Genomic DNA, 16,185 nt, shown 5'->3' on the forward strand with positions numbered 1-16,185 from the left:
TGAAACAAATACCAACAGATAGTTTTTGGGTGGAGTTTTCCTTTAAGCCTCAGCACACGTCCCCTCTCAGAAGATGAATCTGATGCCCAATATGTCAACAAAAGTCTTGAGATAAAATCAAGTTCCATATGCACCCACATATCTGTACTCTCCACAACCCTTTCATTCACATCTCCGGAAAGGGGCAGAGCAATGTGTGCTTAGGCCTATGAATATCAACAGTTGGGCACTCCGATACACTCTCTTATCACTGAGCTGGGGAATGTGGAGGAGAGCACCAGAGTCAACAGAGCCAGCAGCCCCAGCCCCATGCAGGCCACACACCCAGGCAATGACTCCCCTCTGCCCTCTGAGGCAGCACTCTCCCAGGCTACGACTTCACAACTCACTGGCCCTCACACTGATGACAGCAGCTGTCAACAGAGAAGAGGAGCAGCATACACAACGCCTGAAGGAATTTCAAATGCATATCCTCAAGGTACTTGATTTCACCTTGAAACATAAAGGCATGGAATTGCAGCCGTATGTCCTCTATGAATCTGACATTTGATGGTGGGTATGTTCTCATCATTGGCATCTCAACCACAAAAACAATACATTCTGTAGTAAATTCCCTCCCTTACATTGACTCTTATCCACTATCACCCACTCCCACTTATCATCCCTTATAGTTGCAGCACAAACATATTTGAAATGAATGGAAAATCTAACTTCTGATGTGATATTCACAAGCCTCACTTCTAAATGACGTATGGCAGCAGTCCCTTGGCCAGACAGCATCAAAACGTTTTTTTTACTGTTCAAAATAAATAACTGCTCCTACGAATTGATTTGTAACCAACATCCCTCTGAGCCCAGTGCTTTATCCCCTGTACCACATTCGGCCCATATGATTGGGCCCTGACAGCATCCAACCCACTGCCAGTCTAAAAAGAGCCATTGTGTTCTTCAGCTGGGCCTGACACCAGGATCTGCCATTAAAGACTATATTTTTTTCTCCAAGCCTTCTCCCGATCAATGGGGAACATCTATTGCTGCTCTGAAGAGTCATTCCTGTCTGGGACGGGACGGGGCACAAGCACCTGGGGCCCAGGCAGGAAAGGAGAGGAGGGGAAATGAGAGGGGGAGAGAGGAGTGACATGCTCGCAGGGCAGCAAGAGGGTTATAATTAAGTCGACTGCTGTATAGCGCTCCAGACTGTGGAGTGCTCCATTATCAGGCCCACAGTGGCAGGGGAGGGAGTGCTTCATTATCAGGCCCACAGTGGCAGGGGAGGGAGTGCTCCATTATCAGGCACGCAGGGGATGGAGTGCTCCATTATCAGGCCCACAGTGGCAGGGGATGGAGTGCTCCATTATCAGGCCCACAGTGGCAGGGGATGGAGTGCTCCATTATCAGGCCCACAGTGGCAGGGGATGGAGTGCTCCATTATCAGGCCCACAGTGGCAGGGGATGGAGTGCTCCATTATCAGGCCCACAGTGGCAGGGGATGGAGTGCTCCATTATCAGGCCCACAGTGGCAGGGGAGGGAGTGCTCCATTATCAGGCACGCAGGGGATGGAGTGCTCCATTATCAGGCCCACAGTGACAGGGGATGGAGTGCTCCATTATCAGGCCCACAGTGGCAGTGGATGGAGTGCTCCATTATCAGGCCCACAGTGGCAGGGGATGGAGTGCTCCATTATCAGGCCCACAGTGGCAGGGGATGGAGTGCTCCATTATCAGGCCCACAGTGGCAGGGGAGGGAGTGCTCCATTATCAGGCCCACAGTGGCAGGGGATGGAGTGCTCCATTATCAGGCCCACAGTGGCAGTGGATGGAGTGCTCCATTATCAGGCCCACAGTCGCAGGGGATGGAGTGCTCCATTATCAGGCCCACAGTGGCAGGGGATGGAGTGCTCCATTATCAGGCCCACAGTGGCAGGGGATGGAGTGCTCCATTATCAGGCCCACAGTGGCAGGGGATGGAGTGCTCCATTATCAGGCCCACAGTGGCAGTGGATGGAGTGCTCCATTATCAGGCCCACAGTGGCAGGGGATGGAGTGCTCCATTATCAGGCCCACAGTGGCAGGGGATGGAGTGCTCCATTATCAGGCCCACAGTGGCAGTGGATGGAGTGCTCCATTATCAGGCCCACAGTGGCAGGGGATGGAGTGCTCCATTATCAGGCACACAGTGGCAGGGGATGGAGTGCTCCATTATCAGGCCCACAGTGGCAGGGGATGGAGTGCTCCATTATCAGGCCCACAGTGGCAGGGGATGGAGTGCTCCATTATCAGGCCCACAGTGGCAGGGGATGGAGTGCTCCATTGACATTGTTCAGACCATAGCCCTGGGGAATGCTGGGAGAAGGACTGAAGCCAGGGAACGGCCACTTATTATCGCCAGACTGGAATCAAGAATTTCCTGTTTCACTCGATTAGGGATAGGGTTTTTAGAGAGTAGAGAGAAAGGACATTCCATTTCCCATGTTCTATACTGTACCTAGCTGCGATGCACAACACAGTTCACACAATCAAAAACCACGGTATGAAACAAGCGTTTGTTTGGGTGTGTAGAGTGAGACCGAGAAAAAAGAGAAATGGACTGAATGGTTAACTGGCACCAGAGGTCAGTGGAGACCATTTTTGTGCCGCGTGTCATTTCCTGTCTCGTTGGTGTCTCCAGAATAGAGGCCTTTGCTCGTTTATTTTTACAGTTTCTCTTTTTTTTACGAGCTGCTTTTCCCCTGTAGGGAGGGGCAGGTGGGGATGGGGGGGTTGAGGGATTCGGCATTGAGTAGAATCGGCCCTGTGAAACAGCCCCCGATACCCCCCCCCCACCCCACTCCTCAACACACTTGCTCACAATGGGGGCTCTGTAACACAGCCCCCAAAACCTACTCCTGCCTTCCCCCCAAAACAGGAAACCAGGATCTGCTGAGGTCTTGTTTTTCTACTAATTTCCTGCTTTCCTGCCCCTTCCACAGATTATTTTCTTACATTTTTTCTTGGTTCCCCTCAGATTGGATCTCTAATCTACGTTAGTCGGTGTGCATCTGGAAACCACTTGCTTTAGCCCTGTCGGTTGATTCTCCATTCCAGAGCTACAGTTGTTAACCACTGCATGCAGCCTATTCTTTCATAGCAATAATCACCTAATAATAATGATAAATTAGAAACAAGCCAATCATTACTCTGGAAAATTCAGTTAAAATAGGCCACACACACAACCCTCAGTTAGAAATACCATTAAAAAACATCCAGGTGATTTAAAATCCTCATGGTAAATAGCGCTTCACCTGAAGGAACATATGGGCACATCTGATGTTGGGTGCAACTAAGAAGGAGCCTCTTCCAACACTGGGTAATTTCAACCATGTCATGCCACAGAGCTCTAGAGTGAACTGTCTTGAAGGAAAATGGCCACAGCTCTGGCCAAGACTGGCACTAATTTAAACTGTGGTACCAACTGCACGCTAGTTGGGGAAGGGATGAAAGGACTGAAATAGCCATGTTATACTTTTATTTGAAGTGTAACATTTCCTAGGTTGATTATATGTTTCCACAGTCTGCTGTTAGGGGTACTGGAGATCATTCTGCCAAGGACAACTCCGGAACCATGGACTTACTGACTCCAACTCTGAGTTCTGGCAGGAACAGGGCTGACAAAAAGGAGGTGATGTCCACTTTGGCTGTTCTTTTGATTGCAATTAGTATGCATGAGGTCCTGGTAGCAACACTGTTATACACAACTTCAACCAGGAAAGACTCAGGAATTGACCACAATTCACTTTACGTCACCAATGTAGAGCCCATTCATGTTTATTTAGCTGTTTGTTCATGGACAGCTGTCCCTCTATGTAGAACTATCATAACAGTATGGAGATATTCATCCTAAAAACCAGACAGCTCATATTTAATAGTTTTCAGCAGTAAATGAACAGAAGCCCCCCCATAAAAAGATAATGAAAGTGTAGTAAATCCATAAACTTATTTAAAAAGCCGACAAAAACAAAGCCAGCAAAAGGCCACCTCGTCTATCTCTCTTCCAACGAGCTTGCATACAGTAGTTTGGAAATACTCCATTCAGGGTTGGGAGTGGGCCAACTCTACCAGCGAACTGGCAAACAATGCTGTTCATACAAAATATCAATGAAAAGGAGGGAAATCATGGGCGATGTGTGAATATGCATCCAGTGGGCGGACTACAGCGAAGAGAGGAGTAGTGAGAGAAAGGGGGGGTGGGACCGTCCGGTAGATGCAAAGAGGAAAGCAGAAAAGGAGTGAGAATGGAAGTGGGGGGAAGGGAACAGGGAGAAACCTCAAGAACTTGTGAAGGAAAAAGCCATTGAAATCATATCAGGTTTGCTGCATGTGCATTCAAGAACCACTGGTATATAAGGAATTCTGTTTAGTAATGAGCTTATGAGAGGGCTTGCTCGCCGTTTCAATAAACGCCTAGAGCCACGATTAGGTTAAGCTTGCAATACAAACACTCCCCGTTCCTTCAGTTTATCTCCCAGACACATCTGGAGTCTATCAACTCCAACAGCCCCCCCCTTCTGTTTCCACTCTCTAGCACGCTTAACCCCTTCCTCACTCGACCCCTCATGTCACACACACTCATTAAGTGACCGTTGCCTCACAGGGGCCATTCAAAACCGTATGCAGGAGAAAGTACAACACAAACGCTCATTTGTTTGGATTGTGCGAAATGAGAGTCCCGTGTCCAGCCATCCCTAGCTGCTCCAGCCAGGAGTTCCGGTTGTTTTTGGGAGGACAAATTCAATTAGAGTGTTCCTGCAACCTGGATATGGACTCTGCTCTGTTGTGTCCAGAGGGGTTTAGACAGGGTTTAGACAGATTTACATAGCAAAGCAGAGCCCACCTCTGTACTGCTCCCCCTCATCAAGGTAATTTGCTTAGCCCCTGTGGAAATAATGTTCACCTCCCCCACTAAAGAAAACAACATTATATACTGAACAAAAATATAAATGCAACATGAAACAATTTCTAAGATTTTACTGAGTTACAGTTCATATAAGGAAATTAGTCAATTGAAATAAATTAATTAGGCCCTAATCTATGGATTTCACATGACTGGGAATACAGATATGCATCTGTTGGTCAGAGATTCCTTAAACAGAAGGTAGGGGCGTGGATCAGAAAACCAGTCAGTATCTGGTGTGACCACCATTTGCCTCATGCAGCGCAACACATCTCCTTCGAATAGAGTTGATCAGGCTGTTGATTGTGACCTGTCCCTGATTGTGTTGTCCCACTCCTCTTCAATAGCTGTGCGGAGTTTCTGGACAAAACCGGGAATTGGAACACGCTGTCGTACACGTTGATCCAGGGCATCCCAAACATAGTCAATGGGTAACATGTCTGGTGAGTATGCAGGCCACAGAAGAACTGGGCCATTTTCAGCTTCCACGAATTGTGTAGAGATCCTTGCGACATGGGGTTGTGCATTATCATGCATGATGTTATGGCGAGGATGAATGGCACAACAATGGGCCTCAGGACCTCGTCATGGTATCTCTGTGCATTCAAATTGCCATCGATAAAATGCAGTTGTGTTTGTTGTCCGTAGCTTATGCCTGCCCATACCATAACCCCACTGCCACCATGGGGCACTCTGTTCACAACATTGACATTAGCAAACCACTCACCCACACAACACCATACACATGGTCTGTGGTTGTGAGGCCGGTTGGGATTACTGCCCAAACTCTCTAAAAACAATATTGGAGGTGGCTTATGGTAGAGAAATTAACATTCAATATCTGGCAACAGCTCTGGTGGACATTCTTGCCAATTACATGCTCCATCAAAACTTGAGAAGTCGGTGGCAATGTGTTGTGTAACATAACTGCACATTTTAGAGTGGCCTTTTATTGTCCCCGGGACAAGGTGCACCTGAGTAATGATCATGCTGTTTAATCAGCTTCTTGATATGCCACACCTGTCAGGTGGATGGATTGTCTTGGCCAAGGAGAAATGCTTACTAACAGGGATGTAAACACATTTGTGCACAACATTTGAGGAAAATAACCTTTTAGTGCATCAGGAACATTTCTGGGATCTTTTATTTCAGCTTATGAAACATGGGACAAACACTTAACATGTTGGGTTTATATTTTTGTTCAGTATATAAGGGAAACTGCTGGTGCACTCATTCTCTTTCCCCAACAGCCTTCATACCATCTTTAGCCATCTCGTCTCCTCCCCTGCATCGTGTGGTAATTTTTTAAAAGTTGGCCTAGTTCCTAACCCTAACTTCTCAGAATGGCAGAGACGATTTCAAGGTCTGTTTTAGCAGGGCTCAAGCACAACTTGAGAAGCTTCCATCTCTACTTTACATAACTGATTTTATCAGGGCAAATATGAATGAATAGGACACAGTATTTCAGAGACGCGGTAGACTTATTTCAATGTTATCAAGGACTTTAACCCTCTGCTAAACTCTCCCTCTCCACATCTGCAAATTCCCATGCCTTTCCTGACTTATGATGACCAGGAGTTTCAATGCAAACGTTCCCTCATTTTTAGCCTTCTATATACATCACAAACAGTGTGTATTTCCTGTTCTTAGCTGAAGTGGCTTTAACTATGCAGGAAGTGAAGGGAAAAGGAGGTAAAAAAGGCCAACTGCAAACCAAACATGTCTTACACACAAACCATCCATATATTTATATGTACATATTCTTATTCATTCCTTTACACTTGTGTGTATAAGGTAGTTGTTGTGAAATTGTTAGATTACATGTTAGATATTACTGCACGGTCGGAACTAGAAGCACAAGCATTTCGCTACACTCGCATTAACATCTGCTAACCATGTGTATGTGACCAATAAAATTGGATTTGATTTGAACCATGGTTAGAATAGCTATAAATAGCTATGAAGGAAATGTATAGGTTCCGGAAGAATCACATCCAAAAGTGAGTATTTTTGGACAACTTTCAAGTGTGTGAGCTGGCCCCATCCTGCTTGGCGGTCCCAATCCCATGCAGCTAACTTAGCTCTTCCTTACCTGTCCATCACAGTGCTCCTGCTCCTTCACCTATCCACTCTATCTCTCCCCTCTGTTCTCACTCTCCACTTCCGTGCTCCATCTCTCCTTGTAGGGTGAGCAGCCTGGTAATGAGGGACCCTTATGCCCTGGCTGTCCTGTGTCCCATGGTGCAGTGGGGCCCGGTTGGACAGGAGCCAGACCCCCTCTCTGCTCATTATTCTCATTACCTCGCCTCAAATCAGTGCAGGACAGGCCACTGGGATCTGTCCACAACTCATAAAGGTCCCTGCTCGTTAGTGGACCAGCCTTGTTAGGGCCTGCGTCAGCTCCCATCAGAGAGGGTGTGCTGCGAGGAGGTGGAGGTACCAGGAAAGGTGTGTGAGAATGTGTGTGTGAGGGTGTGTGTATGAGTCTATACTAGAACGCTAAGTGTCGTACACTGGAACGCTGAAGATGTCCTTATAAGAGGGCAAAACAAACATTGCTCTCTGCTCTTGGGTGGCATGACAGTTTACGAAGGCAACAGCGGCTTTGAGGAGGTTTAGCCCAATGAAAGGGCTAACTGTGTGGAGGAATCCACAGTGTGGCCTGCTCTGCTCTGGTTGGAGGAAGGGGTTCCTGTCCTGTAGCTGTGCTTTTATACTTATAACAGCAAAGCTCTGATTATACTCAGCTCTGCCTCTGCTTGGACTACTGTTTCAAACATGGCTGAGTAGGCTGAGAGGGACATCATTTCTGTTTAGACATCTACTTCTAACAATTATGCATGGAGGGGTTTGGGATGCCCATAATAGGACACACACACAGACAGACATTGAAGTTGAGACTGAGATCCACTGAAAGTGTGGGTGCAGTTGACTGTCTGGTTGCCCTCCTGACTTTGGGGAGGGGTTGCTGTGGTGTTATTCCCTGGTGTGTGTTCAGCCGGGCCCTTGTGGGATCCTAGCTAGCACATACAATTCTGAGAACCATATGTTTCTTAGAGATTGGTGAGAGCGTGGTTATCCTATGGTTATTTTTCATACAACCTTCCCACAATGTTCTGGGAATGGTGTAGGATACCCAGCATACATACAAATCTTAGCTGTAATGTTTCTAAGGTGGGAATTTCAGTACTTCAGCATAACATTTTCTACAGGTTTCTTCATGGTTCTATAAAGTAATTCTCAAATTGTTCAGAGAATGTTAAGAAACAACTTTCTTCTGTTGGAATTTCAGTACTTCAACATAACGTTTTTTGCAGGTTTAGTCATGGTTCAATTTAAAGTCATTTTCTCAGAACATTAAGAGAACTTTCAATAGAAACACAAGAAAACATTAGTACCGTTCAAAGAACATTTTAAGAAAGTAAAAAAAAAACCCAGATCCATTCCATTCTTAGAATTAACAACGAAACTATCCTCTATCTGTTAAGTATGTTAAGGTGTGTTAACCACACCCACTAATTGGCTACACCTGATTTGAATGAGTGCTTGTTTCCATTTAGATGGGGTCCGGTTGAATAGACTAAAATGAACAGCTTTGTATGAGTTCCAAAAAAACTGCATGCTTAGCTGCATCCTGGTGGCGCAGTGGACTCATTACATGGATAGAGAACATAAGATCATAGCTTTGAATCTCAGTGACACAATAAATAAGAAATGTGTTTGCATGGTTAATGCCTAAGCAAAGGAATCTCCATGTGTCCTATCTGTGCTTGGAGTTCAGAACAGTTGAGCTTAACAGCATTGAAGAGTCTTATTGAAACATGTTCTGTGAATGTTATTTCATTACTTTCAAATAACCTATCATTTCCATTCTCAGAACATTACTTTCAAATAACCTATCATTTCCATTCTCAGAACATTACTTTCAAATAACCTATCATTTCCATTCTCAGAACATGAATTAAACCTCCCAGGAAGACTTTCAGGGAACCATTGTAAAATGTTCTCAGAACCAGCCTGCAACCTAAAACTCAGAACAGACAAAATGTTCACTTCTGTGCTCAGAACATTCTACCGTTCAGGAAACGTATGGCTTTGTTCCCAGGACCAATGGGAAAACATAAACGTACGTTCCTACAACTTCCGAGGAACCAAATGTGCTAGCTGGGCTGGCTTCTACAGCACTGACCACATATATGAGTAACTGCTTGCCACTGGACCAAATAACAAGCACATGTCGACAACAGGCTGGAAATAATGAGAAAGACCTGAACGGTGACCAAGCTAGAGACAAAACAAAACAACATAGCAACTCGCAGGGGGAGCAGCACAGTAGGTGGACAAACAGCTAAATTAATCTTGCAGTTGTGTTTTTTTACTTCACATCTATCCATCTTTGCCCAGTTTGATTTTTATTATATCAAGTTGGTATATTTTAATATGAAAATAGTTGTTTTCCCATGAGCTCACTTTTTATTGTAAGTCGTGAAATGCTCAATTACAGAGTGTGGAGCACAAGATGAGTGAGCAGACCTCCAGTGCAGTGTGTCAGAGGGCTGGTGGAGGTCTGAGGTCTGAGCAGAGGAGTGCAACGAGTCCTGTGTGATTTACAACATGTCCTCTATGTGTGTGTGTGTGTGTGTGTGTGTGTGTGTGTGTGTGTGTGTGTGTGTGTGTGTGTGTGTGTGTGTGTGTGTGTGTGTGTGTGTGTGTGTGTGTGTGTGTGCGTGATTGTGTGCGGGGGTTCTTGTTCTGTGTCCCTCTCACTAGGTCATGGTTTTAGCACTGCAAGCCTGCTCCACCCCTACCCCCTACTAGTTTTACCACTGTCCCAGGTACAAGGGCCTGCTAGTGGCCAAGCTCAGGTTACCCACTCACAAACCCCATGGCATTCTGGGGGGCCTTATCTGCACTTGCAAAAACAAGTAATACCATCTCATTTTACATCAAACAAACAATTCTGCCCAAGCCCCTAGTTTGCCAAAGCCCCATACCACTAATCAAATCTCAGCTACACCCGATCTAACAATACTGGTCATAAAGATGATCAAACTAAGACTGAATAGATGAGGCTCTAACTTTGCTTAGTAGAGAGAGTAAGAAGAAGGTAAGAACACTGTCCCACAGGAGTGTTCTTGTCCGGTTTAGCTCACATAAAAGAGGGTCAAGCAGTTTCAACAGATTTAGCTCTTTTTTCAGACCTGTCATGTTTGTGTTGAGCTCCAATAGGTAGGTACTAACAAGATAACAACTGCAGCAAATTACCATAGTTGTCCATCTTCCAACATTTCGGTAAAGCTTGTTAACTTCATTGGTGGCAGCTCAGAGACGCATGTGGAACTAATATTGCTTAAGCACCCCGCCCCCCAAAAAAAAAACTGCTGCCTCCTAGACATACACAGGCAAGAGTTGGCCCCATTCCATATTGTACAGTACAACACTAGAAGACCACTGTAGACTATCCTTTTGTTGACGCAACGTAAAACTCCCTTCCTCAGTATCACTCAGCATTTATATTTGTGTTCTTATGTTTACAACAGCAGGGACAGTTTGTGCCACTGATGAAATCCTCAGAGGACTCAAATGTCATCTAAACTGTAAGAAACAATAAGAAACAGCCAGTGGACCAGCTAGGCAGTGGGACTCTACATCCACAGGGTAGAGCCATCCAGCCAGCCAGCTGCCTGCCTCAATCTGAGCTACAGGCAGTGCAGGCAGCGCCAACAGCCTCCTCCTCCCATGGAAACCTCTTATCTTGTCCTGTAGAGCAGGGCTTCTCTGATAATGACGAATGGTGGGGTAATTATGTGATCTCTTCCACATAACTCTGTGATAACCACACTGAGTGTTTCATCCTCCCTGCTGGAAGCCAGCCCACTGGATAGCAGAGCTGCGAGAAGCACAGATCTCCCTGATACCCTGTCTCTGTGGGACTGTGGGCTCCGCAGCACAAGGCCATATGGGCTTCAAGCACCCAACCTGTTGGTGTTAAACCTGCCCATGTTAAACCTAATGAGTGAGAACCCAGGACAGACTCATTCAGATTGAGTGAAAATCACAAGCGTTACTCACAGTTTCTCCAGGGCATAGAGTCCAACAAAGGATCCATTTCTCAGAACCCTGATGCGATTGTTGCTCAAAATTCTGTTAAAAAAAAGGAGCAAACCAAGATATCATTAGTATTGTGCTTCAACAAAACATTAAAAATCACAAGGACACACGTTCATCTCATACTTAGCCTACCTGAGTTGTATTAGTCAGACCCATATAGAATATGAAAGGAGAAAGGGCAATATCAGAGAAAGAGACGACCAACAACTCAGTTGCCCATAAAATGGGTTTCAGAGAAAAGTATGACTCCTCTAAGAGGGTCAGAATCTCCATGAGAGGATAAATACACTGCATGAGCAGCAGTCACACGTGACCACCCTGGCCAGAGGCATTACACAAAGCTGTTTCCAATTCATCCTAAGGACTAAATAGGGGACAGAGATTGGGATTGGGGTTTGGGGGGGAAGGAAGCTTGTGATAATCATCCTGGATACATTTTTACATCAAAAGCCAACGCCGTTCACATCAAAGGAAAGTCTGTGCTCGTCATGACAATTACCCTTTTCCCTATTGGCAAATCATTAGGCTTATAGGGCCCTTATCAGGCAAGAGTGTGAGGGGCTTTCTAGAACCATCCTGCACTGAGCAGAGCAGATCTGCTTTGTCTCAAGGGGCATCATAGGAAACTGAATGTACAGTGATCAGCCAGCCCATACGGACCAGCTCAGAAGGACAGAGAGGCTACACCACAACAGAGCCCGCCAGCCTAGCCCCAGACACAGCCAGGCCTTCACAGGGTCCACTGTGACATTCCCTATCGGTATAACCTGCTCAGGAGACACAGTCCCTGGTCCTGAAGCCTGTACCCCTACTACCCTACAAACCCCTGTGTCGTGGGTCCTATCAGGTTGGTTGTGTGTCATGGGTCCTGTCAGGTTGGCTGTGTGTCATGGGTCCTGTCAGGTTGGCTGTGTGTCATGGGTCCTGTCAGGTTGGCTGTGTGTCATGGGTCCTGTCAGGTTGGCTGTGTGTCATGGGTCCTGTCAGGTTGGCTGTGTGTCATGGGTCCTGTCAGGTTGGCTGTGTGTCATGGGTCCTGTCAGGTTGGCTGTGTGTCATGGGTCCTGTCAGGTTGGCTGTGTGTCATGGGTCCTGTCAGGTTGGTTGTGTGTCATGGGTCCTGTCAGGTTGGTTGTGTGTCATGGGTCCTATCAGGTTGGTTGTGTGTAATGGGTCCTGTCAGGTTGGTTGTGTGTCATGGGTCCTGTCAGGTTGGTTGTGTGTCATGGGTCCTATCAGGTTGGCTGTGGCCATGGGTCCTGTCAGGCTGGTTGTGTGTCATGGGTCCTGTCAGGTTGGTGTGTGTCATGGGTCCTGTCAGGTTGGCTGTGTGTCATGGGTCCTGTCAGGTTGGCTGTGTGTCATGGGTCCTGTCAGGTTGGCTGTGTGTCATGGGTCCTGTCAGGTTGGCTGTGTGTCATGGGTCCTGTCAGGTTGGTTGTGTGTCATGGGTCCTGTCAGGTTGGTTGTGTGTCATGGGTCCTATCAGGTTGGTTGTGTGTCATGGGTCCTGCCAGGTTGGTTGTGTGTAATGGGTCCTGTCAGGTTGGTTGTGTGTCATGGGTCCTGTCAGGTTGGTTGTGTGTCATGGGTCCTATCAGGTTGGCTGTGTGTCATGGGTCCTGTCAGGCTGGTTGTGTGTCATGGGTCCTGTCAGGTTGGCTGTGTGTCATGGGTCCTGTCAGGTTGGCTGTGTGTCATGGGTCCTGTCAGGTTGGCTGTGTGTCATGGGTCCTGTCAGGTTGGCTGTGTGTCATGGGTCCTGTCAGGTTGGCTGTGTGTCATGGGTCCTGTCAGGTTGGTTGTGTGTCATGGGTCCTGTCAGGTTGGTTGTGTGTCATGGGTCCTATCAGGTTGGTTGTGTGTCATGGGTCCTGCCAGGTTGGTTGTGTGTAATGGGTCCTGTCAGGTTGGTTGTGTGTCATGGGTCCTGTCAGGTTGGTTGTGTGTCATGGGTCCTATCAGGTTGGCTGTGTGTCATGGGTCCTGTCAGGCTGGTTGTGTGTCATGGGACCTATCAGGTTGGTTGTGTGTCATGGGTCCTGTCAGGTTGGTTGTGTGTCGTGGGTCCTATCAGGTTGGTTGTGTGTCATGGGTCCTGTCAGGTTGGTTGTGTGTCGTGGGTCCTATCAGGTTGGTTGTGTGTCGTGGGTCCTGTCAGGTTGGTTGTGTGTCGTGGGTCCTATCAGGTTGGCTGTGTGTCGTGGGTCCTGTCAGATTGGCTGTGTGTCATGGGTCCTATCAGGTTGGTTGTGTTTCATGGGTCCTGTCAGGTTGGTTGTGTGTCATGGGTCCTGTCAGGTTGGTTGTGTGTCATGGGACCTATCAGGTTGGTTGTGTGTCGTGGGTCCTGTCAGGTTGGTTGTGTGTCATGGGTCCTATCAGGTTGGTTGTGTGTCATGGGTCCTGTCAGGTTGGTTGTGTGTAATGGGTCCTGTCAGGTTGGTTGTGTGTCATGGGTCCTGTCAGGTTGGCTGTGTGTCATGGGTCCTGTCAGGTTGGTTGTGTGTCATGGGTCCTGTCAGGTTGGCTGTGTGTCATGGGTCCTGTCAGGTTGGTTGTGTGTCATGGGACCTATCAGGTTGGTTGTGTGTCGTGGGTCCTGTCAGGTTGGTTGTGTGTCATGGGTCCTATCAGGTTGGTTGTGTGTCATGGATCCTGTCAGGTTGGTTGTGTGTAATGGGTCCTGTCAGGTTGGTTGTGTGTCATGGGTCCTGTCAGGTTGGTTGTGTGTAATGGGTCCTGTCAGGTTGGTTGTGTGTCATGGGTCCTGTCAGGTTGGTTGTGTGTCATGGGTCCTGTCAGGTTGGTTGTGTGTCATGGGTCCTATCAGGTTGGTTGTGTGTCATGGGTCCTGTCAGGTTGGTTGTGTGTCATGGGTCCTATCAGGTTGGTTGTGTGTCATGGGTCCTATCAGGTTGGTTGTGTGTCATGGGTCCTGTCAGGTTGGTTGTGTGTAATGGGTCCTGTCAGGTTGGTTGTGTGTCATGGGTCCTATCAGGTTGGCTGTGTGTCATGGGTCCTGTCAGGTTGGTTGTGTGTCATGGGACCTATCAGGTTGGCTGTGTCATGGGTCCTATCAGGTTGGTTGTGTGTCATGGGACCTATCAGGTTGGCTGTGTGTCATGGGTCCTGTCAGGTTGGTTGTGTGTCATGGGTCCTATCAGGTTGGTTGTGTGTCATGGGTCCTGTCAGGTTGGTTGTGTGTAATGGGTCCTGTGAGGTTGGTTGTGTGTAATGGGTCCTGTCAGGTTGGTTGTGTGTCGTGGGTTCTATCAGGTTGGTTGTGTTTCATGGATCCTGTCAGGTTGGTTGTGTGTAATGGGTCCTGTCAGGTTGGTTGTGTGTAATGGGTCCTGTCAGGTTGGTTGTGTGTCGTGGGTCCTGTCAGGTTGGTTGTGTGTAATGGGTCCTGTCAGGTTGGTTGTGTGTAATGGGTCCTGTCAGGTTGGTTGTGTGTAATGGGTCCTGTCAGGTTGGTTGTGTGTCATGGGTCCTGTCAGGTTGGCTGTGTGTCTGTAACACCATGTCTTTGTGATCCTGGCCCCTCAGTGGGGTAGCAGGGTACAGCAGGGGCCCGGCTCAGGCGACAGCCCCCATCATTAACACGCCCCCCAGCCTCACGCCGCCTTCTCCCCGTTCCCGGGGCACTTAATGGGCTGTTTGAGAGATGAAGTGTGTTTTTAATCAAAGCTGAGGAACAGAACCGAGCGGAGCACGGGTGTGTGTGTGTCTTTAAAAGAGGGAGCTGACTGTGAACAACCTTTCTTGCCACATTATTACAAATACAACCCTCAGCCTTCACCTCCTCACCTTTTAGTTCACTTAATGAGCAGATGTAATGAGCAGCACCAACCGGTCACATTTCCAGCTAAGGGGTTGATAATGAATACATTGGTCATTAGTCACTAAATCAGCACTATAAGAAATGAAGTATATATTTGGTAGACATATACCTGCAAAGTGCCTAGAGCTATCTATCTGTCTACTTAAACTATATACTGTTTTCCCTTCCTTTTTTGCTGAACCAAATTATATTCAAATCCATATGCAAATAACAATGAGCAGAAAATGCAGACTCTTGTGTATTGTGGTCGTCCTAGGGCGTAAACTGAACTTGAACCTGTGACTCCCAGTCCTAAGGTCTCATGCGTCAGTTAGACACAGTATCTCTCATATAACTTGATGCAGGCCTGAGATGAAAGCTACAGAAGATCCGGAACTGCCTGAATAATTCAATACAGATAGCAGAGGAGAAAGTAAGGTCTGGCAAAACAACAAGCCATTTAATTCAACACAGGCAGTGTGTGTGTTCATGTTCATCTTTTTGCGCAGGTTAGCTTTTTTCATAATGAATCTTGTTCTGAAAGCTGCTCTGCAGAGCGGTCACTAGTGGGCACAGTCACAAAGTCATAAAATCAGATTTTACACCTAACCCTAACCACAGTGCTAACCATAAGGCCTAACCCTAACCTTAAATTACATTTTTGCAATCAATATTTCTACTACTGCATGGCAAGTGGTACCGGAGTGCCAAGTCTAGGACCAAAAGGCTTCTCAACAGCTTTTACCCCCAAGCCATAAGACTCCTGAACAGGTAATCAAATGGCTACTCGGACTATTTGCATTGTGTCCCCCACAACCCCTGTTTTACACTGCTGCTACTCTCTGTTTATGATATATGCATAGTCACTTTAACTATACATTCATGTACATACTACCTCAATTAGCCCAACTAACTGGTGCCCCCACACATTGGCTACCCGGGCTATTTGCATTGTGTCCCACCACCCGCCAACCCCTCTTTTACGCTACTGCTACTCTCTGTTCATCATATATGCATAGTCACTTTAACCATATCTACATGTACATATTGTTTATAGCCTCGCTACTGTTTTTATTCAGTCTTTTTACTGTTGTTTTTTTATTTCTTTACTTATCTATTGTTCACCTAATACCTATTTTTTACTTAACAATTGCACTGTTGCTTAGGGCCTGTGAGTAAACATTTCAGTGTAAGGTCTACTACACCTGTTGTATTCGGCGTACGTGACAAATACACTTTGATTTGTTTTGATTTATACAATATAGCCAATTTTGACTTTGCAGCTGGCCTATTTAAGGGGAAATCACTCAGTTCTCCC

General features: G+C 46.8%; 2 protein-coding genes across 5 annotated transcripts in view; one reads left to right on the forward strand and one right to left on the reverse strand.

Annotated features, from left to right (window-relative positions):
• Nucleotides 1-16,185, forward strand: part of LOC118393200 (prolactin-releasing peptide receptor-like) — a 377,063-nt gene that overhangs the window by 40,918 nt on the left and 319,960 nt on the right. The window lies entirely within an intron of this gene.
• LOC118393203 (adhesion G protein-coupled receptor A2-like) overlaps nt 1-16,185 on the reverse strand; it is a 63,633-nt gene that overhangs the window by 16,071 nt on the left and 31,377 nt on the right. For 3 of the 4 annotated variants that reach the window (XM_052461479.1, XM_052461478.1, XM_052461477.1), the window contains one exon: nt 11,003-11,074. The exons of the other annotated variant lie outside the window; for it this stretch is intronic. In XM_052461479.1, the coding sequence (XP_052317439.1) occupies nt 11,003-11,074 (72 nt within the window). The remainder of the gene's footprint in view (nt 1-11,002; nt 11,075-16,185) is intronic. 4 annotated transcript variants of the gene reach the window in all.

This window comes from Oncorhynchus keta, chromosome 14 (assembly GCF_023373465.1).
Source record: "Oncorhynchus keta strain PuntledgeMale-10-30-2019 chromosome 14, Oket_V2, whole genome shotgun sequence".
NCBI lineage: Eukaryota > Metazoa > Chordata > Actinopteri > Salmoniformes > Salmonidae > Oncorhynchus > Oncorhynchus keta.